This window comes from Strongylocentrotus purpuratus, unplaced genomic scaffold (assembly GCF_000002235.5).
Source record: "Strongylocentrotus purpuratus isolate Spur 01 unplaced genomic scaffold, Spur_5.0 spur5_scaffold_6, whole genome shotgun sequence".
NCBI classification, from domain to species: domain Eukaryota; kingdom Metazoa; phylum Echinodermata; class Echinoidea; order Camarodonta; family Strongylocentrotidae; genus Strongylocentrotus; species Strongylocentrotus purpuratus.
Window position 1 is genome coordinate 61,024,208 of NW_022145612.1, and position 25,715 is coordinate 61,049,922.

General features: G+C 37.4%; 3 protein-coding genes across 3 annotated transcripts; all 3 read right to left on the reverse strand.

Moving 5' to 3' along the window:
• Positions 1-4,110: 4,110 nt before the first annotated feature.
• Positions 4,111-7,829, reverse strand: LOC115919395 (S-methylmethionine--homocysteine S-methyltransferase BHMT2-like). Its single transcript, XM_030973065.1, has 3 exons — positions 7,544-7,829; positions 6,710-6,791; positions 4,111-4,394 (listed from the first exon to the last, which is right to left on the reverse strand). Exons 1-3 carry the CDS (start codon positions 7,748-7,750, stop codon positions 4,120-4,122), a joined length of 564 nt encoding a protein of 187 aa, XP_030828925.1. The 5' UTR covers positions 7,751-7,829; the 3' UTR covers positions 4,111-4,119.
• A 186-nt stretch (positions 7,830-8,015) lies between these two features.
• LOC115929946 (betaine--homocysteine S-methyltransferase 1-like) lies at positions 8,016-14,560 on the reverse strand. Its single transcript, XM_031000112.1, has 5 exons — positions 14,358-14,560; positions 12,964-13,154; positions 9,159-9,353; positions 8,545-8,656; positions 8,016-8,041 (listed from the first exon to the last, which is right to left on the reverse strand). The coding sequence occupies exons 1-5, from the start codon at positions 14,371-14,373 to the stop codon at positions 8,016-8,018; spliced, it is 540 nt and encodes a 179-aa protein (XP_030855972.1). The 5' UTR covers positions 14,374-14,560.
• A 5,261-nt stretch (positions 14,561-19,821) lies between these two features.
• On the reverse strand, positions 19,822-23,239 carry LOC115919355. The gene is made up of 2 exons (XM_030972907.1): positions 22,984-23,239; positions 19,822-22,079 (listed from the first exon to the last, which is right to left on the reverse strand). The coding sequence occupies exon 2, from the start codon at positions 21,816-21,818 to the stop codon at positions 21,105-21,107; it is 714 nt and encodes a 237-aa protein (XP_030828767.1). The 5' UTR covers positions 21,819-22,079; positions 22,984-23,239; the 3' UTR covers positions 19,822-21,104.
• Between the last annotated feature and the right edge of the window lie 2,476 nt (positions 23,240-25,715).

Sequence of the window (25,715 nt, forward strand, 5' to 3'; positions counted from 1 at the left end):
GTTTTATGGGTAATTTCTTTTTCTTTTCTACAGTAATATTAGCTTTGCCATATGAGGTATTTTCCAGCTCCAAAGAATATGGAGAATTTTGTCAAGAAAGAAAACAAAAATCAGCGCAAGATAATATGAGCAGGAGCACAGGAATAACTCTAAACCATAGCTCTACAGTGTAGTTCTTACACCCCCATCCATGTTTTCTCTAATCAACAAATATTATTAAAAGCGCATCCCTACAACAATAATTTCCTCACGTAGCTCTAAATGGAAATTGTCCATCCAATTTCATTGTGCTTGAAATGCCTGTTTTGCGCCTACTACCCTACTACCATTCTGTTTATACATCTACCTTGTTTGGCGTTCAACAATAAGGGATAGAGCAACGTCGAGGTCGATCTGGCGCTGTTCAGTGGCTGCCGGGCTCACGATCAATTGGGCAAAACGAATTTCCATTTTCGGTTTAACTTAATACAATTTGGAGTGGACTTTAAAAGATTATTAGTATTATTATCATTATTATTATATATCATCAGTTTGGTCGCCCATATAGTTTTCTTTCCTGAGGCCGCCATCACGTTCAACTCTCCTGCATTTTTCAATTTTGAAATGATTTGTCAACTCTTTATTTTATTTTCAAACGTATAATTATTCAATTGTTTTATATTATGATATAATAATAATAATAATAATTACATTTATAGAGCGCTTTATACAGGTTGTTCTAAGCGCACAGGTGGTGCTGTCTAACTTAGTATAATTATTCAACATTTCTAATAGCTTAAAACCAACAAAATGAAATAAAATATTACTAATACAATACAATTCAGTTGAATGGAATTGTGTGAGCCTCCAGTATACTATAACTGATTAAAAAGGTGGGTTTTGAGAAGGGTGATATGATATAATATAGGTAGTTCAACTTGGTTAATAATTTATATGTACTTAGTTTGTATAAATATTTCTTTCTATTATATCTAAAATTGCAGCAAAAATATCAAACAAACAAAAAATACTGCGTTCTTAAGAATATCTTTAAATGCTGATCTCTCTCTCTCACTTTCTCTTTCATTTTCACTCCGTTCCCTTTTCTCTCCCCCCCCCCCCCCCTCTTTCTCTCTCTCTCTCTCTCTCTCTCTCTCTCTCTTCTCTTTTTTATATTTTGCATCACTCTTTTATCACTGCATGGTGCTATCCGGTGCTATCTCACTCTACTATCACCGCGAAACTTCTTACAATCCCATTTGATCATTTTAGTAAGGTAAAAAAGGGGTTAAAAATCAATCTATTTTTGAGAGATAACAACAGCAATGACAAGCAATGAAAAAGGGGAACGAAAAAATAGGATTATAGCCGAGTATCAAACCCCGGTATACCTTCCAACTACGTGGTGATCGCCTTTGCACGCACAAGACTACTGTGTCTTACTGACTGCTAATCTCTATTTATTTTCTTCTCTATGATGTTGGATGGAGTCAGAAAGACAAAATTTGGTAATGGTAAAAATATATCAAGTGATGTTATTCTTCTTAATTTGACTTGATTACAAAATATGATGAAATATTTTTTCTCTCTTTTTTGTGTGTGGATACCTTTAAATAAATAATTGGCCAAGTCAATATTATGGACTTAAAATAAATAAATAATCTTTGCATTGTGAAGCGATCAGTTTTGATCCACAAGATTACTCTGCTTTACTGCTATAATAGGGTTCGCTTCTATTTGTTAACACTCTCTGATGTCAATGACTTTACAAAAAATACTGGTTAAATACTGGTTTACTGAGTTTACGCTTTCGGAAGACATGATGATGATTATTTGTATAATCCGATGTTGTCAAGATTGCCCGTTAAAAGCGTTCTTTTCACTAGCAACTGATAGTGATTATCATTTATTTTTTAAACTGCCGAATCGAAGTGTATGTCAATAGGCCACTTCGTAGCTACCTGGCATAGTACGAATAACGGAAAACGTATCTTTTTAATTCAGTATGCGTCGAATTCCCTAACATGGCACCAATGAATAAGCCAGTTCATAGATACAATCTGCGCATGGGCAGATAAAGGTCATTTATACCAAAATGGTAAAACCCACAGAGATTAATACTGGATATGCGCTCATGAAAGTTATGTAACATTATTCATTTATGCACCAACGGTACATTCTATGATACGCAGGTGGAAGTATTCTTTTCAAGAGTTCAAACAAAAGGTATTCATGAAGCACATCTCGGACTTAAAGGAAACCGAACCCCAAGTAATAACTTTACTTATTCTGAGAGATTTATTATGTTATTACATCTACAAGATTCCCCACCTAAGAGTATGAGTGAGGTATAAAGCAAAAATAAAGTACAGTTTCTCAGCACGACATGGGCATCGCCATTTTCTTGATAATGTGACGTACTATGCGAAGTCGTTTATCAAGTAAATGTATTCAAATTTATGAATGCTTCTTTCCGAGACGTGTGTGGTGATGAAGCATATCATTCACCTTCTATTATCCTTTGTACTATAATTGCCAGAACGCAAATTGCATAAATTAGTTAGTGCTCTTCTGGGTTGAAGGTTTCTCATAAATGAAATAGATTTTTTCAACTGCTATAGTGTAGTATTTATACATTAATTTGTTACAATCGTGCCCCTGTTATGTATTGTTATATATATAATTTCTATCATCTCAGTTGTTATTTTTTTTTATTGAAAAGTAAAGGTTTCGTTATTGATTTAAAAATTCTTTCCAACTAAAGCTTGGTGCATGATACATGTACAACTTCAACAGATACGTCACATTTTTAAGAAAATGGCTGCGCCCATGTCATGCTGACAGGCATCACATCATGCCAGGAATATCTTCATTTATATATATATCTTGTACATTTTTGTAAGGAATATTGTACATGACAGGGCAGGAATACATCTCATTTTTCAGAATACCTACACATATTCTTTTTAGTTTAGGTTTCCTTTAAAACATCCTCTGTGTGCCCATGCCTTGAGCCACAATGCATGGCCGTCCAGAGGATTTTTTTATGTTGGGGACCGGGGTAAAATGCAATAAATTATTGAAAATTTATTGCATTTTCTGTTTTTTTTTTTAATTTATGGAAACTGCCCCCTACCTTAGCCCCCGCTGCGCACAGCCATGGTTCAGTGACAAAGCAATGGCCTCGTAACTGTGAGCCCCCAGGATCAAAACCGTGTCGATGTGCTAAATTAGTGCCCTTTTGTGGGGTATTAATCCTTATAACTGTCATTTATGGCTGAAGGGCGTAGGTCCCCTAGTTGATAAGCATAGTAGCATACACATGCCTCAGCAGTCACGCAAAACACACATTAGCACATTATTATTCAATAAAATTTGAGAATGTTTCCTATTATCTAGATCTATTATTTTTAGATTATTTTAAAAATAATTCCAGAAATTGGAGTAAAACTAAAATATTCCAACTAAATGATCGACAGTGTATGAAGCAGCAAGGAGAGACTTGTAATTCCGGAGCCATATCAAGAGTATTTATTGTCTCCAAAGTTTGGAGAATCAAATCGGTCACATCATTATGAACTTCCACATATGTAAAACACAATGAAGAGAGAGACAGCAAGAAAGAGGGTCTTGATCAATTGGTGATCAAAACTGAACTCTTCTCTTTTTTTCTTCAGAAAGCTAGAGCATGTAATATTTATACAGAAGGATACAAGTAATATGAGGATAGGTTGCGTTGTATCAAAGGGACAAAGACATGAATGAGGGCCGCCAAAACAATGGACAACTTGGTAGTTTTATGTATGGGGCTTAAACATTATAGAGGTGGTCTTTCCTGTGGAGTTGATTATGAATGCACTTGGTCTTTCTACGGGGAAGGATTATAAAGATATAAACTTGGCTTTTAAGTGCATCTCAAACTAGGCATCTTGACAGGGTATAAATATGAGGGTACTTCATAATTAACTGGGTTTTGGGACAATACTTCACGACCTCCCCTTTCTTTGGAAAATGAGGCACTCATTCCTTATTAAAGAATAATAAACTGATGTATAAAGAATGAAATAGCTGAAAATTATTTTTCATTTTTTCCACTAAGAATTTAAACTTCTAGAACCTCTAACTCTAACGATTACCAAATTAACGGTTATTGTTATTAGCTGCACTCTCCCTTTCATAAGCATTGAGTTTTTCGTCCGCCCCGTAAATCACATGGAGAGACATATTCGGGGAATATCGGGTAGCTTCGGGTTTCCGACCAAGACTCTCGGCCAAGCTTCGAGTGTAGTGCGGCGAATTACCGCAACACAAACCCACATAGGGAATGCCTAGTTCGGCGCAGCGCTTTCCGAATTTGACGATATCATTCCGAGTGCACAGATGACAATCAAGGTCAACAGGGAAGCAAAGTTTTCCTGCAAGATGAAAAGAAGAACAGGCATAAATCATTTCATTTTCATTCTTTTAATAGGGTAGTTCATTCAGTATCAAATCTGTTCATCCACGAAACCATGTGATGTACAACAAAATACAGACAAGGAACATATTACAAATTGACAACAACAATAACAACATTACTACCAAATGAATCAGAGCAACTGAACCTATACACAATTAAATTTGAACGAGAAAATTAGAATGTTGCACAAGAAAAGAGGAACTAAGGGAGAGGGGTAAGGACGAGGAAAGAGGAAAGATAGAGGGATTGATTCAGGATTGTCAAAAAGGGATAGGGAGCACATTTCTCTAGTCAGTAATTTTACAAGGCATACTATTTCTAAAATCTCGAACGGACACAAGTCAGAAAATCTCTGACAAACCCCCAAAAAGCTTTGGATTTGTCACAAGCGTCATCTGCTAATATCTATCTGGGAAGCTAAAGATTTTTCAAACTTTAAAAAGGTGGAATCAGCCGAATATTCCTACAGGCCCTTCAGAGGCTCGCATTTTCCTTCTTCCAATGAATAATACTAGCATATGTGTCTCATGCCTATAGGGGGCCGCCGTCACCTCCCCTTCCCCGATCCACATATAAATAAAGTAAAAGCCTGGCAACATAAGAGACGTCGCTATTTCCCAGCCTCGGGTGACGCCATGCCAAAGACGCAGCCCACCTCCGCCGAAATCCTCCAACGGGTATTTTCAATTTATTATGATGATGTTTATTTCATCCTTCGAGGCGTTCATGTGATTTCTCAAATTCTTTTTTGACCAACTTACAGTATACACTGCCCATAGAATATTTATGAATTTATAAACTATTCTATATGAACCGATGCTCTCGAAATTGAAGACGCAGCCCGCCTCCGCCGAAAGAAATGCTTGACATTTTCCAACGGTTATTGTATATCTCATGCGGTTGTAAACATAGTGACGGGTCCCTTCAGGGGGCGGTGGTGCGTTTTTGAAAGTGCAAGGGCTGAACCGATCCGGGACGGGCCCAGAAGCATGGTTATATGTGTAGGGGGGGGGGGGGGGTGCTCCAGGGGCTATGATGGGCTACCGTTACATGGAAGATCAGCTATTTTCTTCCCGGGGGTAGGGGCAAACCCGGGGACTGCATAATTAAAGGGAAAATAACGACCTCAGATGTAATGATAGCAACTAAACGGAGGAAAAATCAAACTTTGCATTCTACCGACGCACTACGACAATTTACAATTCTTTTCGCGAGGGAGCACATCGACTGAGCAAGACATTTGATCAGACATGCTCCGCGCCCCATGCCCTTCATCCTTCAATGTATTCACTGCTCACTTAAGCAGATCAGAATAATACACACTGCATTGCACATGTGGTGTCCTTTCTAATGTGTTATGAGGCGCGCTAAAGGTAATGGACTCGAAATCATAATTCGAATCACTGTTTACATTGCTTTTTCTTGCGATCAGTTTTTTTGTGATGTCATTCTCACATCGCCTCAACGACGGAACTATTAGCTGACATATACCACGCTTCAAGCGCCGACCCTGAAAGATTTCAAAATCACCTTTCAACCAATAATATGATAGTTATAATCCTGTGAACAGTTGAGATGAGATGAAACTGTGAGGCAGGGGCGTACGCAGGATTTTTTCAAGGGGGGGGGGGGGTTTAAAATCTGGCCCAAAATATTTTGCTCCCGAAAATTTGAAAATCGCACCGGCCGAAAAGTCGCTCAGTGGGGGGGGGGGGGGGGGGTAAGCGGACACTTTTTTTTTTTTTTTGGTAGTCCAAAAAAAATCGCAACGACTCAGCCAACCGAAAAGTCGCTCAGTGGGACACTTATTTTTTTTTTTCTGGTCTCGAAATTGGAAAATCTGACATTTTTTTTTCGTTGGGGGGGGGGGGGGTAAGGTCACTTTACGTTAGCCGTGGGCATAATTTTTTTTTTTTTTAATTTAAAAAAAAAAAAAAAAAAAAATTACAAAGGGGGGGGGGTTTTAGTTTTTTTAGGGGGGGTTTACACACATAAAAATACCAAAGGGGGGGTTTGAACCCCCACCCCCCCCCCCCCTGCGTACGCCCCTGCTGTGAGGGCTTGGGTTAAAAAATCAGTGCGGAATTGTCCTTGGAAAAATGAAACGCTAGTCCTTATTTGTATCGAGTCCTATACGAATGTTATTCAAAAACATGTTTTTAATATATATAACCGCTACTTGTACTTTGGCAGATGATATATCAATGTATATATATATATATATATATATATACTTCAACACATACGATACAAGTTGAGAAAGAACTGTACCGGTCTTGGTGTCTGTAAGAGTCATGAAGGTGGGTTGTTCCTGTGTTGTCCTATATGGTACAGGTAACACTGCCAGTGGAACCTGTATCGAGGGACAAAAGGTTATCATTGACGTAGCTGCGTGGCGTGAGGGATACATGCCCTCACTAATCGAATGTCGAAGATAAATAGAGAGAAATCGAGAGACAGAAAGTAGACGAAAATAATACTATAGCGCTTGTATACATTTATGTCATATTCAACGATTTCACATCGCTTCACAGAGTTCAAACAAATGAACATACGAGTAGCAATAGTTAATGAGAATCAATGAACATGAGCGCTTTGAGAGCCTTCTTAAAGACATCTAATGAAGGAGACAAGCGGACAAAAAAGGAACGTGACAAAGAATTTCGACCCCTATCACGTTCTCTCTCAAAATTTATAAAATCAACGGGGAATATCATGGGTGGAGAAACCCTTTTTCTTAAAAGTTTAACGATTTGCGATAGGGAGAATAAATACGCGAAAATAAAGGGGATACAAATAATCAGATGCCGCATAGTATGGTTATGTTTTATGGTAGTGAGTTGTAAAAGAAATGTGAGATATGTTTTGTATATTAACGCTTTAATTTTAGGCGACGTGACCTCAGATGGCGTAACGCATTCGCTACCCGCGAGAAAACTGTCATTGACAACACACACATAGCTCTTATACGGCTTTTGTATGGATAGCCGAAGATAGATTGATTTGGTTTAATATTTGAGCTGGTGTCGAACAAATAATCCAGTACGTCAGGAGCAGTAGAAATGTTACTTTGTCATGTGGGAAGCGACATGAGGGACAATAAACCTTAATTCCAGCTTTCTTGGCGTCCTCCAAGAGTGGTAGAATGGTGTCGGGACCCCGAGAACAGTTGAAGCCGACCACATCGGCTCCTGCTTTTTCCAGTTTTCGTAAGGCTTCCGTCGCCTCCACTTTATCGTTAGTACATAGCTTTCCATTCTCATCTCGTGCTATTTGAACTGTGAGGGTAACTACAGCTGGAAGTCCTGCCATCAAAAATGAGGGAGTTTGAAACAAAAATCTACTCAGTCAGTCAATGATAGTCCACGATGAGACCGATACATTATCTAATTTAACTTTCGACTAGTTGTGAGAAGATCCATACAAATCATAGCCCATAGTTAGTCTATAAGAATTTCCGTTTCGGTTTAATAAAATTTGGAGTGGACTATTAGGCTATTATTATTATTATTATTATTATTATTATTATTATTATATTTTCCTGAAACATCAGTAATGCTTAACCTTCGATTTTTGTTTAACCTTCTGAATCGCTGTCAAAAGCTGTAAGAAGGTAAATGAGTGAAAAGCTTTACGTCATTTTAATCTTCCGTCTCTTTTATCTTCGGTCTTTTGAAACTTTTGACTAGCTATCCGAAGCTGTAATAAGGTCCATGAGAGAGAAGCCATCCGTCATGTAAGTCTTCGGTCTGGGGGAGCAAGGATATATTGAACCGTCAGTCCTTCAAACCTTTCGACTCGTCAGAAGTTGGTTCACTAGGGTTCACAAGTCAGAACTTTCGGTCTCAGCATTATATATGAGCAAGTTCAAGCTTTTTCGTCTATGACTGTGTTACAAACGACATCCAATTGTATTATATCTGATTATTGTGTCAAACTGGTAGCCCTACTAAAACCTTGATAAAAAATATCAAGTCATTATATTTTTCATATTAATTCATGTTCATGATTCCATGAATTAATTTAATATTATCTTGTAACGTATGGTGCATACCGTAATATTGGATTATACATGTTCAGCCACCAATGAGGTTTTATCAAGTTACCTTTGCCATACATCTTGATAGCTTGGAGAGCCAGCATAGCTTCTCCTAGGTTTACTAATGTCTCCGCCACGATGAAGTCAGCTCCTTCCTCTGCCGCCCATTCTACTTGCTCCTGTCAAAACAGATAATTATAAAAACAACCAAAATCATTAACATGTTAAAGACGTTCTCTGGGCAGGTATATTTGTACGTTTGTTTATTTGTATGCTCATTTTTTTTTTCTTCTTCTATATTTTGAAATTTGGTATAATTTTTAGGGAAATGGTATCATCAAATCAACTATCAAATAGCAAAGCTTTGATAAAGGTATATCAAATACTCTTCATAAAAATACATTTAAGCAACACATCTATAGCGTGAATTATCGCACAGCACTAAAACAATGGTGATAAAATATCGAAGATCTTGTTACCTAAGCACCTTTTGGTTCATAGAACATGGTCTCATGATGCCTGATGGCTACAAAAATACTATTTACTCGTTTTGTTATATATAGATTTCAGAAAAGTATTATACACTTTTTTTTGGGGGGGGGCGGGGGTCGATTTTGATGGGGCATCCACCCAACCGCCCCTTCAGGTAATCCCCTGGTGGTCGGTCTCTTTTTGTCCTACCTTAAACATGTCTTTGATCAAGGCAGTCTTAGCATCGTCCCCTGGTGTGTATTGTCCGGTGTTGCAGATATCACCACACATCAATGTCCCTGTCTCATCAGCCACCTCTCTCGCCATCTTTAGCGCTAGACGATTGGCCTTCTCTAAGTCGTCCGCGCGAGAAACTAGAGACATTTTGGAACGGTGCGCGTAGTACTTTAATGATGAAAACATAAATACGAGTCAAAAGTATATCTCTCTTTGCTTGCAAACATTAAACAGTCAATCGTCGCCCCTTTCTTACTGTCAAGCTGATCGAATTTATAATGTCTCAAATCATGTTCCGAAGGCACACGTGAAGTTTAGATTCAGAAGCTAGATTTGTGTATGATGTTAATAATGTCCAAGTTATTAATGATGAGCTGAATAAAGAGACTCAAATTAGCAAATTAAGAATTTGAAGAATAATAAAAACCCTGGTAAAGATTTTATTTTTAATGAGCTATTGAAATCTAGCTCAGCCATTTTGATTAGGTTAATTGTTGTCTATTTAATATCATTCTTCAAATCAGTTTATTTCAACAGCTTTAAAACACCTTACATCAGGCCCCACGGAACTTTTTTAAAAGTTGGGGGGGGGGGTCGACTAAAGTATTTACGATCAGGTAGAGCGGAGCGTAAATTGACATGGGGTCAAGGGGGCACCTATCGAACTGATAAGAGCACGTGTCAAAGTACAAAGGGTAATTATCAGAGGTGAAAATGGAGCACTTCTTATATCTAAAAAAAAAAGAAAAAAAAGCACTCACCAGGGATGAAAAAAGGCACTAAGGTGAATGGTAAATGGGCAATTGTCGACGGAAATGGAGCACCCATCAGATTTTGATAGGGGGATTTATAAGCAGTGAAAAGAGGCATTTATGTCCAGACACATGTATGAAAAGGGGTACTTATGAGAATGAAAAGGGACACTAAAAAGGGGTATTTATGAGAAGGGGAAGGATCTCTTTTTTAATTGGCACTTATTATAAGGAAAAGGGGCACATGTGAAAAATAAAGGGAGCGCTTATCGGAGTTAAAAAAGGGGTATTTCAAAAGGGGAAGGGGCACTTCTTATAAGGGAAAAGGGGCACTTGTTGAAGTAAAAGATGCACCTCTCAAATTTGAATATGTTAATTATCAGAGGTCAAGGGGGCACTTATCAAAAGTGAAAAGGGGCACGTCTCGTACCTGAATGGGGCACTTACTAGAGATTAAGAAGGGCACTTATGAGAATGGAAAATGGACACTTATTGCAACTAGGAAAATGGGATCTTGTCGAAGGAAAAGGGGCACGTGTCAAAATAAAAGGGGCACTCAGAAAGAATCGGTGAATATTATTTGTTTTTAATTCAGGTTGTGATAGAGTTTCATTACTTGCGCCAGTGTCTGCTTTTTGACGATTTTCGTAAACGTGCAATTAAACATTATTTGGAAATACCAAAATGTATTCAAACTGGATTCTCTTTTAAACAACACTACTTTAGAGGAAGTTTAAATAGCATAGATTAGTCTTGCCATGGTGCATTTTACAGGAACAGACATCGACAAATTCACAAGTATTCATCTTTGTATATGTTACATCAACTTATTGTATATGTTACTCCATATGCAACTTACTAATACATATATGTATTTTATGTAAATGAATCACAAATTCAATGCAGGCGGGCCTGTAACCTATACATGTTTATTAATATTTTACCTATAAAGTTACATGACATATTCTTATTTACACATTTTTGTGTTTTTGTTATACCTTTATTGTCAAGTAGATCTTGTCATTGTTATTTTGTACATTTGTTGATGATATTTTGTATCGTTTTTATTAAGTACTCATATACCCCAATGTAACCCCGATTTCGATGTTTGAGTTAAATATTTTTTCATTATCAGAATCAGATCTAACACCCAATAGTCATTCTTATTGATGTTCAATATCATATCTTGCCGTACTTGTCCGATTTTCGATGTCATTATATACAGCATTGCATCTTCTGTAGGATTTTATAATAAAGTGTAATATTTGCACGTCATTCAGATTGTTTGCCAAAGCAGGGTTCAAGCTATAACTTCTTATATAGCTAATACAATTATCATTTTGGGACCTGAAATTACTGACGGGGGTACAATATCGATGCACTTATGACCGTTATCTCTTGACACTTGCTAAAGACAACATAACCCATAACCAGTATCTCCTTGTTCTGTACCCATTGTGTACAACCCATGACAGCATTACCCATTCGGAATGGTGACTCATCTAGGATGGGTCAACTGGTTTTGCGTATTTCCGATAGCGGACAACTCACATTTGTCCGGGATGGATGATATTGTCCGGTCTAGTGAAATTGGTGGAAGTTATCCCAAGTTGATGCTGGCACATTGTTGATAATTTTCAGTGGTAATTGTCCATGGTAAGGATTCTATAGTATAGTCATTGTAAAGCCTGAAAATGGTTCCAAGGGAACATCCTAGATTGTTTGAGGTATATAACTGTCCGAGGTTGAAAAAGTCTGGGATAGTTGTTTGGTAGCGATAGTCGACTGGTAATTCGTAGAATACTAAAATGTTTCGGCTTCTACTTCTTCTTTTCTTTCTTTACTTCAATATTTGTTATCCTTGTATGTTATCAAATTTGGTACTATTTTCTGTTTCACCTTTTACTGTATATTAATCAGACTTTTGCATGAGCCTACACTGTAAAAAAATAATAGTCGAAATAACTCAATAAAATTGAGGAAAAGAATTGCCTTATTTTTATTAAGTAAATATTACCTACGGCATCTTAAGTAGAATTTACTTATTTTGCTGAATGAATATTTACTCAGTTATTAAAATCGAGTTACATTAACGTAAATAATTTAAGTATTGTAATCATTTTAGATAATTTAAAAAAAAGCTATGATAGGTTTACATATTGCACGATTTGGTACCCATCTAATCTAACAAGTAACATCCACTAATCATTCACTACTTCTATTTAAGATTAATCACTAATCACTAACACATACGCTTCAATTCGACACATATTGAAAGGCTCCAAATTTTATATATACTTGATCGTAGCATCTTAAAAGGAAAATTGGTTGACAATTTCCTGAAATATCAAGTTTTGATTTGTTTTGAACTGGGTAAGAATTAAAAATTGTCTTGTCTTTGCTTAGCCATGTTAAATGAATTAGTAAATGTTTTAAAGTCCTTAAATTTTCATTCAACCACAAAAAAGAATTGTTTTATTTAAAAAAGAGTTTAATTTGGTCTTAATGAATATTCATAAATTATGTAAATATTTCTATTACGCACTGCATCGGTCCTTACTTTAAAAAGATAAGAATAATCAACATAAATTGTTTGAGTAATACGTATAATTTCTGATTTTGAGTTAAAATTACTAAATTAATACAAGCTGAAATTACTTAAAGTTCTTATGTATTTGATTTTACTTAAATATTCCACGTATGTTCTACTAAATTGAAAGTTTGATTTAGCAAGACTTAAATTTAATGTGTAAGTGGCAAAACTAATGTTTTCAAGTAAATTCTACATGGAAAAAATACGTAAAAATTACCAATGATAATTTTTTTTTACAGTGTAATCAGATACAATCTTTGCTTTATATTAAGGCTCCTAACATTCTACTCTTCCTCGAAATGCTTTACTTATTTTCCGTTCAATATAACTCATTTTTAGTTAACCCACATTTTGGTGAATCTTTAAAGAATTTCTAGTGAATCTACATGGTAAATGTGGAACAAATACAGCTTCGAGACTTCACACTTCTTACTGTCAGAGCTTGCACGACATCACTGCCAGCGCGCACGAAATCTCTGTACATCTGTCTGACGAGCTCAGGATGTTCTACTACGACTTCAGGGACAAACGGCCCTGCCTGGACGTAACATAACCGCTCGAAAGCAAATATGTACCCCTCTGCGACTATAATGGTCTCGCCCCCATTCAGGCGTTCCAACAGTCCTTCAAATGGAAAAATGGTAACAGAATTATACATTATAAAATTTATAAGGATTTATAAAAAAATTCTTCTTCATGAAAGTCGAAACTCTATACTGCCTCTGCAAACACATATCATATTTTTAGTGGCGAATCTAGGGATGACGGCGCTTGGTTAACAATAAAATTGCGCCCCTGCCCTTTTCACTGCTGCAAAAATCTATCAACCAAATACTTTATTACTATAGGAAAGATTCGCAAGAAACAATTCATCTACAGAATATTCGTTTCTCTCAAATTCGGAATATTGAAAAAGCTATGCTTTTCACCTACATTTGGGGCGCAAAATTGAGTGGAATCTCCCCGCGGGCTTTGAGATGACCTAAATAACCTTTTTAAGGTTGAAAATATAGACCGGTAGTGGTAAAATTGCGGTTCAAGGGTTTTGGGTGCAAAATATCCATTCAGTATTGTTTAAATATTGCCTTCAGAGGTTAAGATGGCAATACTTCAACCTAAATTCGCAAAAAAGCAGAAATATATGCCCAAATGTTTAACGTTGAAGTACATTCGCGATATCTATCCAGGACGGATAATATAATTTAACAAATATATCAATCAGTAGGCGGTTTCCCGGCAGATTTGTATCATCACGTATTAGTTAAAACATATGCTATCACATGATTGGTAATAAGAGCTTCCATTTCATTTTTTGAGAGGGGGGGGGGGGGCGTTTCCAAAACTAGTCAATACCTTTAAGAGAATACGTCAGGGCATTTTCTAGAGTACAGTTTATAGAGCATAGAAATGTTGTTATTCTTCCATACTCGGTCAATAAATGTCCATGATGAGACCGAGAAATTAATGTCATTTATATATTATTATATACACATAGGCCTGTATTAATGTGTGTTTCGAGGGACGGATAAGGCAAACAAATGTCCTACATATAAACAGGAGTACTATTTGCAATGTTTAATATACCGACAAATTTTCTCGGTATAATCACAGCTCTCGGGGAAATTGCCCCTGCATCAAGATTTTCTGTGAAAACAGGAAGAAATTGCTTCCATCGAACATCACAGCTTGAGTTTCGACACCGGCAATATGTATTTATTTTTTTAGATTTTTTGGATTGAGTACTCATTTTATTAAACGGTAACATGTGCATTGGTTTGTTTTATGACGGACGCAATATCTACAACATAATAACAAACAAATTCTTACCTTTAGTCTCCGGCATTTCAAACAAAAGTCAAATAATAATTTCACTGTCGCACTCTCAATAGTTTTTCAAAGAAGCTTGCTGAAAATCGAATTGAATTATCAATTGAAATGAGTGATGCACATTAAGCCGACTTATAGATAGCTATACATTATCTTCCCCAAAAGAGGCGATCCTCAATGATAAAGCGTTATTGTGGTCTGAGTTCGACACGATATACAAGCACTCCTTTTCTCATGTGGCTCGGCTGTACATCCACGCCCATTCATGCAGAGAGAGAGAGAGAGAGAGAGAGAGAGAGAGAGAGAATAAGAGAGAGGGGGGCGGGGGGGGGGTGAATGAGAATGAGTCCAAAGAATAAGCAAATATAATTGAGTATATATTTGTTTAGCCTGAAACAAATATATACTATTCCAAAAATGCTTACATACCAGTTCACACAAGCATTGAGACCCTAAAGTCTTCAAATGGGAGAGGACACATTTTGTGCATTTTAGTAGGCCCCTATAATAATCACCCTCCCCCAATTTTGAAAATAACACTTGCTCCCGTATTTTATATACAACTGATACGGTTGAATTAAGCTCACCAATGCAATCTACCTGCTCATGAAGTAATAATAATAATAATGGTGGCTTCTTAAATAGCGCTGCCCCGATTATTACCCTGGCTTTAGCAAGGCAGCCACTGCGACGCTCTAGCTTTTCAAGGAATTAATTCCTGCCTGGTACCCATTTACATCACCTGGGTTGAGTATGGCAAATGTAGATCAATGTCTTGCCAAAGGACATTAGTGCCGCGGCGGGACTCGAACCGCGGACCTTAATCGACAGTCCGTCGACGTATTCACTCGACCACGATACCATTTATGTATTAGTGCGTTCAAAATATATTCCTCCGTCAAATAGATGGTGCAGCACAATTTCATGATAATTGTTGCAGAGTAGCCTTATCGTACTGCAATATTGAGCTGAGGTTTTGTGAAAGTACGCCCTCTACAAAAGGAACCGACCCATATGCAACTGAAAGAAAGGCCAATCTATTCACTCTCAGACGCTTTGCAGTTGATGTTTGGTTATTTTATTTTGAAGGCAACAAAACAGCCCCTGTAGAAACACAAGTGTAAAAACAAATGTAAATTAAAAACATCATAATATTCAAATAACCAATTACATAATTATATACTTCATGATCTGTATCAGCAACAAAGAAGGTGTTCAGTAAATAAGTTCATAATAGACCATCTTCAAACATTGTATCAACTAAATAATCATCACTATTATTTTCATGACTTCAATGAACAGGTTAATTAAATAATATATCATGTCTAATTTAACGGCTAAAGGACAGTTAACTTGTCATTTCACAATATAATGCCTCACATCACTTAAGCAAAACCTAAATTACAGTTGAAGTGTAAAAAGTAACAACAGATTCATTCAATACATAATGCAAACAATATCTTTTTTAATACAAATTAAAAAAACAATAAGACTCACCGCCCACACTATAAAAAAAAAAGAAGCTTGACTTCAACGTACACCCTTGTACAATACAGTCTTTGTGGTCCTATGAGGGATAAACGTTTGGTAATTTTCTGTTTAAAAAATCTGGTCGGGTCTTATTTTCATCAGTTTACCAAACACGGGGCAAAATATATACATGTAATATGAGGTTGAGTTACTTGAGTATACAAAAGCTTAATGTATACTATTTTTTATTTCTTTCTTAGTTTTTCTTCTCTTTTCCGCTTGGTTGTCTTATTTAATACCCCACCTCTCCCTTGGGCCGGTTAAAAAATAACCCCACCTAATAAATAATGAAGGAATAGTAAAATGTCTTTGCGTGACAGTATTATGATAGTCGATGAAGAAAACCGTTCAATAAAGTCCCCCAAATCACCTGTTAAGCTTTCATTATATCCTTTCGCCAGGTAGATAACGATGCGACTACGATTAATATCCCATTAAAGACAGGTGGACACCGCAACAAGGTTACGACCAAAATCGATGTTGCGACACAAAGTTTAACTTTAATCTTATATTTTTCCTCAGGCTAATGTCCATCATCGTTTAAAGAATAAAAGATAATATCCATGTAATGAAATTACTGTGTTTTGATATAAAAGAATGTGCACCTGGTGTGTGTTAATTTGATTTTGCGGTCGAGTTTGATGGAGTTGCATGTTGATCGGGAAGAGAAGAATCGGTGGGTATATCTCGAATTATTAAATTGGTTTTCAAATCATGCGAGCTGCCACGTCAATTCTATAGTATGAAACAATGTGTATCAGAACATTTTCGATAAATTCAATTCTTTGCATGCTTAGGTAACGCAACCAGTTCAAAATTATTAAAAAAACTAATGCCTATTCTTTTTTACTTGAGCTAAAGCTGACGTTACTATCCTTTTCCCAAAATATTAACAAGGGAAAAATGTTTATTTATTTAAAATAATATCACGAATTCAAGTGAAGTGGTTTTGTATATTTGTACACAGATATGTCGTTTCAACACAGATCTACAAAACACAATGTATAGCTTTATTTATATTAATTTACATATTTATTCAAAGACTACATGACTACAAATAAAATGTCATGAAAGGCCAAGATGCAATAACAGTATTGTCAGAAAAGTGAAACTATGTACGAAGGTGTTGTGGTCGAGTGGATACGTCGCCGGACTGTTGATCACAAGGTTCGCGGTTCGAGTCCCGCCGCCGCACTAATGTCCTTTGGCAAGACATTGATCTACATTTGCCACACTCCACCCAGGTGAAGTAAATGGGTACCTGGTAGGAATTTATTCCTTGAAATGCTAGAGCGCCGTATGGCAGCCGTGCTAAAGCCAGGGTAATAATCGGGAGCGCCAGGATGGTCAAATCTGACTGACATGAGCGCTATACAAGAACCCACTATTATTATTATTATTATTATAATCGCCGAAAATACAAAATTAAAATGAAAGCAAAAGAGACGGGATGCGATATTATGGTGGATAAAATCAGGAAAAGTGATAATGAATAACAGAGGGAGAGGGAGGGAGAGAGAGAGAGTGAGAGAGTGAGGGAGAGAGAGAGAGAGAGAGAGAGAGAGAGAGAGAGAGAGAGAGAGAGAGAGGCAGGGGGTGTTAGATGGGGAGGGGTTTTAGATGGGACCTAGAGAATCCAACATCATGTCAATGAATTTGAGAAGGAATTGCAAAAGCAAATACAATGTGTTTTCTGCCTCCCCCTACTATAATTATATCGCATGATTTAAAGGGGAACTGCAGCACCCTCAGCCCTCCGCCCTTGCCCCGGTCTCGTTTACCTGTGATGACATAAGAATTACCGCTTTCAATCACTACCAACAACTCTTGGCGAGGAACAACGCAGGATGTGATACAAAAGTGAAATTCAACCCACCACCCCTGCCATACGTTCGCTACTAATGTTGCATCATACCCCCAATCCTCACATAACCCAAGGAAAGTATTAAGCCACACCCCGTATGTCTTAATATGCCAGTACCCCCTCCCCCCCCCCCCCCCCCCCCCCCCCCGAGGTATCAAGGATAGATCTGCTTTCAGTGTTCTAGTCTAGACCAGACGACCTTACTGATCATCATTCATAAAGAAAAGAGATATAGAAACAAAGCATAATGACGTTCGGCTTAATCAGTTCATAGGCTTCATCAGAAGTGATCTAACAATATATCACAGCAAATCTATCGCACAATAGGAATGAAGGAAGTCTTATGAACGGAAAAAGAAATAAAAGGATAAAGAGAGAAGGAGAGAGACAGACATAAAGAGGGAGAGAGATAGAAAGATATATTTATAGAGAGAGAGAGAGAGAGCGAGAAAGGGAGAGAAAGAGAGAGAAATAAAGAGAGAGAGAGAGAGAGACAGAGACAGAGAGAGAGAAAAGGGAAAGAAAGGAAACTCGAAAAGCCTCTGAGGAGTTTCGATTATTGATTAGTTTTAGGCTTTGTCCCGTGTAAAGTTATGCGCATGTGTCAGAGAGACAGAGAGAGAAAGAGAGAGAGAGAGAGAGAGAGAGAGAGAGAGAGAGAGAGAGAGAGAGAGAGAGGAGAGGTAAGAGGGAGAGAGAGAGAGAGAGAGAGAGAGAGAGCTAGAGAGGGGGGAGTGGAAGAGAGGAAAGGGAGAGGGGTGGGTGGGGGTCGTCTATACCGTGTGAAGGATATCGATTATTACTCAGTAATAGGTTTGGTCCTTTGTAAAGTAATGCGCATCGTGTCAGACCAAAGAGGTATCTCCTTGGTCAGAGAGAGCAAGAGCGAGAGGGACACAGAGAGAGAGAGAGAGAGAGAGAGAGCGCGCGAGAGAGAGAGAGAGAGAGACAGAGATAGAGAGACAGAGTGAGCGAGATGGAGGGGGATGGGGGGGGGGAGATGGGTGGGGGTCGTCTTATAAAACTTTGAAGGATTTCGATTATTGATCTATTTAGCATCATGTGAAGCAATGTATGTATGGCATGAGTTGAAGTGGTGATAGCGGTGAGAGGAAGACAGACATAACAACAGAACGTGAGACCAAAGGGTCAGTACGAGGTCAAATTTGACCTTGGCTGTTTAGGGGCGGGGCCATATTAACAAAAAGATGAAGACATACAGAAGTAGATGTGTTTGATCTTGCGTCAGTAAAAAAAGAGCAGTTTGTCCTGCTGCTATATTTCATTTATACTGCCCTTAGACAAGGAAAGATAACTAAAAGAATTTGTATATATGCCTAGAAGAATATTGCAGACAGAGTACATCGTATTCACTCATCTTGAAAGCTTGAACTTACTGTCCATAATTATTAATTCCTAATCAACAGTCTCCATGAAGAAAAAAAATTGTTTAATACCAAGACCTATATGGATTAGAGCCTTAAAAAGGCTAAAGAAATAGATTTGTTGTAAGACCAAATTCAAACCAACATCTTTCACCAACATTGACATTTCATTTACCAACAGTTAATAACCTCTCCCTTCCTCTCCCTCTCTTTCTATCTCTCTCTCTCTCTCTCTGTCTCTCTTTATCTCTCTGTCTCTTTTTCTCTCTCACTATCTCTCTTTCTCTCTCTCTCTCTCTCTCTCTCTCTTTTCTCCCAAACCTTCTCTGTTTCTCTTACTCCCCTCCCCCTCTCTGCCTCTCATTGTCTCTCTCCCTACTTCCGTCTCTATTACTATTTCTTCCGTTCTCTCTGGCACTCTTCTCAAGCCTTTTCTACGTCCATTTTAATAATTTCCATTTTAACATCTCTCTACGACTTGTCTTCTCTTTTTGTAAAAGTACACATGCTCCTCATATTTTAATTCTTTGTTTACATTTCTATAAAAATGAGATTAAATACATCATTCATCATATTTTGTATCAAAATACACTTCGAGATGATTGGAAATGAAAATATTCTTATTGATATCGATATAGAAGTATATACGAGAGTATAAAAGTAATGACAGCGCTATACACCCATGTCTCATTTGAATTCATATCTATATCTCCTTTTAATATATTATTTTCTACGTAATCTCAAGAAAGGAAGAGATATAACGAAATTATCAACATTTAAAACACGTTACATTCGAAGTTGTTGAAAGTTATTCTTTTATATTTCATTCTTCACACGTCCAAACATGCAAAGATGCTATAAATATGATACGATCACAAAATCATATTAAAGTGAATAAAAAGAATGAAAATAAAAATTACTAGCCATTTCATTTATATTTACCTTAATTTAGACATCATCCATATACCTAAATATATATATTTTTTAAATTTATGAATAAGAACAATTTCAAATTTTGGCAAAACGCATTTTGAACTTTATTGGATTCACATGTTTATTACTATAGTAATAAAATACTTTTTAAAATATCATATTTGATTAGGAAAGTTTTTAATAGAATAAAATAATAGAAATTTGATTCATTCTAAATCTTTCTTTATTTCATTCACTTACACTTACAAACAAATGAGCCCGCATGTAAAGATTCTGCCTTATAATAAGGAGTATCGACAAAACAGAAACTAAAATCTTGGCAAATCTATTTAACTTATAAGATAAGGCATCCATGGCGAATAAAAGATATAAAGATATGAATTTCATATCAATTCAAACTAATAAATTATATCTTATTGGGACGTCGTTGGGAAAGAGCTGAAACCCTTTATTGAACTTTCATAGGGTGAAATGAGTGGAATGTCTATAATTCTCAATTCTCTAACATGAAAATTAATATGCATTACCAGCATGCCTATATATAGAAAATATGAAAAATACAAAAATCGACAAACTCCTTTTTTTTGAGAAAGAGAATCGTTCCTTATTTTATAATCAATGAAAGGACATGTTATTACTTGTACGGAACACTAACAAAAAGGCATCTAAGAATTTTCGTCCTGCATTACCAGCATGCATATATTATAGAAGATATGAAAAAATACAAAAATCGACAAACTCCTTCTTTTTGAGAAAGAGAATTGTTTTTATGAAAACAAAAATCAAAGCAAGGAATGTTTCATCTTAATTTATTAAAGGAATACTTTTTTTACAGATGGGCTTTGTCACTTTGGTAATCGGCGAAGTTTTGTAAGGAGGAAGAATTTAGCAAACCAAAATTCATGCTCATTTTTCTAATCCTTGAAACGAAACGAAAAGACAACAACAACAAAACAAAACAAAACAGGAAGATAGGAAGTGGTGAAGTATATAGTAAAAGAAATATGTAAGTCAAGTTGACTTGGTGATCTGATTTCATGAGTCTGTAAGGGGTTCCTCAATGGAGTGATCTAGATTCACTAACCACTTAACCACATGCATGCCCTTGTTCTTCAACTCATCCTTCTCCCTGCTTCGGAGCAGACGTTCGGTTGGCGGACAAAATTTCCCGCCCAAAGCAAGCGCCTTGTCGGCTGCAACCGCAGGAATGTTCATGTTGTCTTCCGTTTCGCCGTTGTCTTCGGTCGGGCTATTCCCGAGTTGCGGTTTCTCAAGGCACTTCTCGATGGCTTCCTCCGTCAGATTGTACTGCAACAGAACCGGTACGTCGACGTTGAGGTTATCCGGAGCTGCGACTGCCTTGCTTTTTTTCTCTTCTTCGTCATAGATGAAGACAAAAGTCCGACTTTCACTCCGCTGAAGCATTTTTGGCCTGGAAAGTCGTTCCTCTGGTGCACGCAGGTTTTCTTCCACCAATTTGGAGTTATTCTTGTGATCCCGGTTCCCAGATGTCCAATTATTGTTTATTACTTTTTGTTTGCTCATCTTCGATTCTAGTTGTGTTGCCGCATCTGGATCCGAACTTGCATCCAATTTCGGATACTGAGTTGTAAAGGGTGGTGGGTTGCCGGATGAGTAGCCTTCGTCAATGGTGTCGTCAATGCATAGTTTATCGAAACCAAGTCCTTTCTTTCTGGAAGGTTTTCCGTGTCTCGCAACTGACTCTGTCGTGTGTTGACGTTGCATCATGAAAACTAAACTTTGATTATGCCATCCAAAGAGATCCTGTCTCTAGCAATATGCCAATCAAAATATGGGCAAGGGTTTTCTTGAGAGTGCTTTGGATGAAACTCCATTAAATCATTCCGTTGTGGTAGACTTTGATTTTACTAGCCATTAGCAATGTTTTGTCTGATACTCCGTCGGGCAACCCATGTTAATATTCCCTGTGAGGGATGGACTAAAGATACTTCAAGGTTGAGAGCTGTTCAATCCAGAAGCTGGGACAACCTACACGGAAAAAATACAAAATAAAACTGTTGTAACTAGTCTTGCTGCTGCTGAAACATGTAATTTATTGAAATAAAGTGTAAATCACAATTACATACATAATACATACATCATCAAAGCTAAGATAAATCATAAAGAAAGCTGATGCTCCTATTTCATCTACATTGTTATCATAACAATTGTGTTGATGTTGGTTTGAGTATAAGGTTGCTATTCATTCAAGAGCCCTAAATTGCTCAGGTGACGCAGTCGCCACCAATTGTCTAGACTACTGCCTTTGCTCCCCCACCCCACCCCCTCACTTTGAATATCCGTTCCGCAAGTAATTTTTGTGCCAAAAGAGTTTGTGTTTTATATCACCGGCGTATCCAACATGGAATTGAATCGGTGTACGCCCCCAAAACATAAACATTAAACAAAAGATACCACTTGAATTATGTATTTGCCGAAAAATATTGCCAGCAAATATCATAAGATATATGAGATTGTTAGGATAGAAATAAAATTGAATAAGGTCCCATGAGCGTTTTAAGGGTTAAAAGGCATAATGAAATATATCAAGACGCATTCACACGAAAAAGTTACAGATCTACAGCTCCAGAATTGGTTCTAACTTTATTGCAGACTGGTCATTATATATACAGCATCTCTCTTTTGCTGATTATATTTATAATGGAAACTTTTGCGTATGTACTGACACAGACATCTATATAATATATATAATTTATTATAGTGCTACTATCGTAAAAACAAAACTAAAGGATGTGTGCTAACTAATGTTCGTATTGGTGACATTGAATTTTTACGATGATTTTCAAGGAAGGATCCGAGTAAAAACAACAAAGAAATGATATTAACACGAAATTCGAAAGGTGTATTGCAAAATATGATATAGTTTACTTACATGAAGTTGTAGCTGATATCAATCGGAAAGACAAATATATATTCCATCGAAGTCGTTGATCTATATACCGTAAAACCATTACTGATCCTGTGGAACATCCAGGCCTGGGAACATCATACTCTATGTCTATCCACACGAGAACCGGCTAAAATATTCATGCTCCGTCGCCGACGATTCGGCTGGCCGCAATGAAATAATGAAGAGGTACTACAGATGAGGTAACAGGCGATGAAGGAACCTCTTCTATCTGCCACTCGTTTCATAATAATACCTCCTCGAAGCGCTGAAGGTACTTCTATTATCAATAAGATTACCGGAAGAATAGATCATTATTTGTTCTATCCCCCCTTTCTCCCATTGCAATCTGGCCTTCTATATGAAGCTGAGAGGTGCGGGCCGGCTGCATGAGAGCTTGCGCGACAGAGAAATAATATGGATTTAGATCGAAAGTGAGGTCCATACGGATCGATTTTATGACTAGTGGCATGAAGAGGGGGAATATAAAGGGAGAAAATGAAGAGAGGTGTCGATAAAACCAATTGATCGTACCCTGACCTATTTAATAAAAACAGTGTGATCAAAGGATTATATTAATAGGTCAAAAGGATAATATAGGTTTCTAGCGTAGAGAGAGAGAGGGAGAGAGAGAGAGAGAGAGAGAGAGGGAGTGACGTCAACATAAATAAAATTCGATCTACATCTGCTTTTGATTTAGTATTGATTTAGTATTTTCCATATACGGTAGGCTAGATGACACCCTCCCGCGCCCCTCACCACGTCCCCCCCCCCCCCCATCCCCGACAGATGATGAGATACAGAAAAGAAGTAGTCGACGGCGAGAGATTAGATAGATAGATGATTATAGAAAAAGTATAGATATAGATAGAGAAAAAGAGAGAGAGACAGAGAGAGAGAGAGAGAGAGGGGGGGGAGAGATCGAGAGTGAGAGAGGGGAGGGGGAGAGGGAGAGGGAGTGAGGGAGGGATGGGGGAGAGCTGGACAAACACGTTCATGTTTATTTCAATATTACTCTGCCGGCATAAACATCAAATAATAGTAATAAGCGTCATAATAGAGGCCGAAGTTGCTAAACAGACGGCTTTCCGTAAATGTAATGATATTCTACGCCGCAACTCGATCCGTGTTACCAGGGAGGTGAGACTCTCCTGGCACACATAATGGTTTTACGTCACAATAATATGAGGACCCTTGTTAGATTGATGACCGGTGACGCACGGACACATTTCAATAACAAATGGTTTGGGGTTAAAATGCGTGTCTGGAAAAGGATCAAAACAAACATAGAAATCAAATTAAATTGTATTTCACAGGTCGTTGCCATGGGTGGTTTTGTTGTGACAAAGTTACTTCCCGGGCGAGATTGAGGCCAGTTATACCTAATGACCATTCAACATAAAAGGAAGACAGTAAAGGGGCAGCTTATTCATTGTGACTGAATAACGTTTCTTCTTTTGAGGAAGCAATACAAGTCCCAAGATGCAACATGTTGGCTCAAAAGGACTTCTCGAGGCGAAATAGACAACAAGAGGCTAAGAGTTGGTGAAGAAAAAGAATAGCGAAATTGGAAACAGCTTCGGAGAATCCAACAGGCGTAATATACAGTTCACAATTGAGTAGCAACGTCTGTAAACAAAACGAATTTTTCTCCCTTTTCCCCATATTTGGCTTGTTCGCAAATATATATGAAGCGATTGGACATAATGCATTTACGCATGATATGCATGCAACAGACGTCCATGCTTGGGTTAACACTTAACAAAATAATATTATCATCATCCCAATTTACAATCGTAATCGTGATAATGTATGACCCTAACTGTACCCAAATTTAACATATTTCTTACTACATGGTCCAGACCTACGTGGATGGCTAGGAATTGGATTTGTTTAAACTTTGAAAATGCATTTTATTTCATAATAGTTCACTGTATGACGGAGTCTCTCTTGACCCCTCAAGACCCATTCTGTAATTCCTTTTCGTTGACATTTTGTTTTAATGCCCCCCCCCCTCCAGTATAATGCAACGGGATAGTAAATCAGTGTCTACTATATTGAGGGGCATGAAGGGCACTTAATTGTGTTATATGGACCCCCTTTCTTACGAACCATTTCTGCAAGATATATCGGGGGGGGGGGGTACAGGCTTGATATTAAATTTATAGAGGTAAATATGTATATTTAACTGTATGAGTTATACGAAGAGATAACAATATTCTAAATCGCAGAATTGTGGAGTCATCTATTTACTCATGATTCATCAATGTCAGACATGCTTTTCCGTTTTTTTCTCTCTCCCATCATATCAAATCTCAATGAACCTTTGATCGAACTGTATTTGTTCATTAGCTCTTCTTCACGGAACGTCCACGACCTAGATTTATAATGAGTCCCAAGCTGGTATGAATTTCACTGTTATTGAATTTGAGGCCCATTGTTCGGTGTTTTTATTATCAAACATTATTTGGGTCAAGTATTGCACGAGCTCCCCACGTGTTGCCCAGGCCCACCGGGGATCATGTAAAGCTTCCCCCGTCGCCATGGCACCCAACCAAGTTCAAAAGTGCATGAAAATAAGCTGTGTTGTCTGATACAGCGTGGTCCAAAAATGAAATCATGTTCTTGAAAGCGGTATGCTATTTCATTCAACCTCATTCATGTCAAAGTTGTTTTCGGATCCTTATGCATGATTGTACGTTTTTGTTATGTCGGTT

Bases quoted from the DNA above. Each gene is read 5' to 3' on its own strand.
- LOC115919355 (XM_030972907.1), bottom strand. From the start codon at position 21,818: ATGATGCAACGTCAACACACGACAGAGTCAGTTGCGAGACACGGAAAA.
- LOC115919395 (XM_030973065.1), bottom strand. From the start codon at position 7,750: ATGGCAGGACTTCCAGCTGTAGTTACCCTCACAGTTCAAATAGCACGA. The intron at 6,792-7,543 runs GTTTATTGTCCC...CCCTCGATACAG, and splicing joins CCAAGAAAGCTGGAATTAAG to GTTCCACTGGCAGTGTTACC. The intron at 4,395-6,709 runs GTACAGTTCTTT...TTCATCTTGCAG, and splicing joins TCTTACAGACACCAAGACCG to GAAAACTTTGCTTCCCTGTT.
- LOC115929946 (XM_031000112.1), bottom strand. The intron at 8,657-9,158 runs GTAGGACAAAAA...CTGTTTTGACAG, and splicing joins TGATCAAAGACATGTTTAAG to GAGCAAGTAGAATGGGCGGC. The intron at 8,042-8,544 runs GTAACTTGATAA...ACCTTCTTACAG, and splicing joins TATCAAGATGTATGGCAAAG to CTTTTGACAGCGATTCAGAA.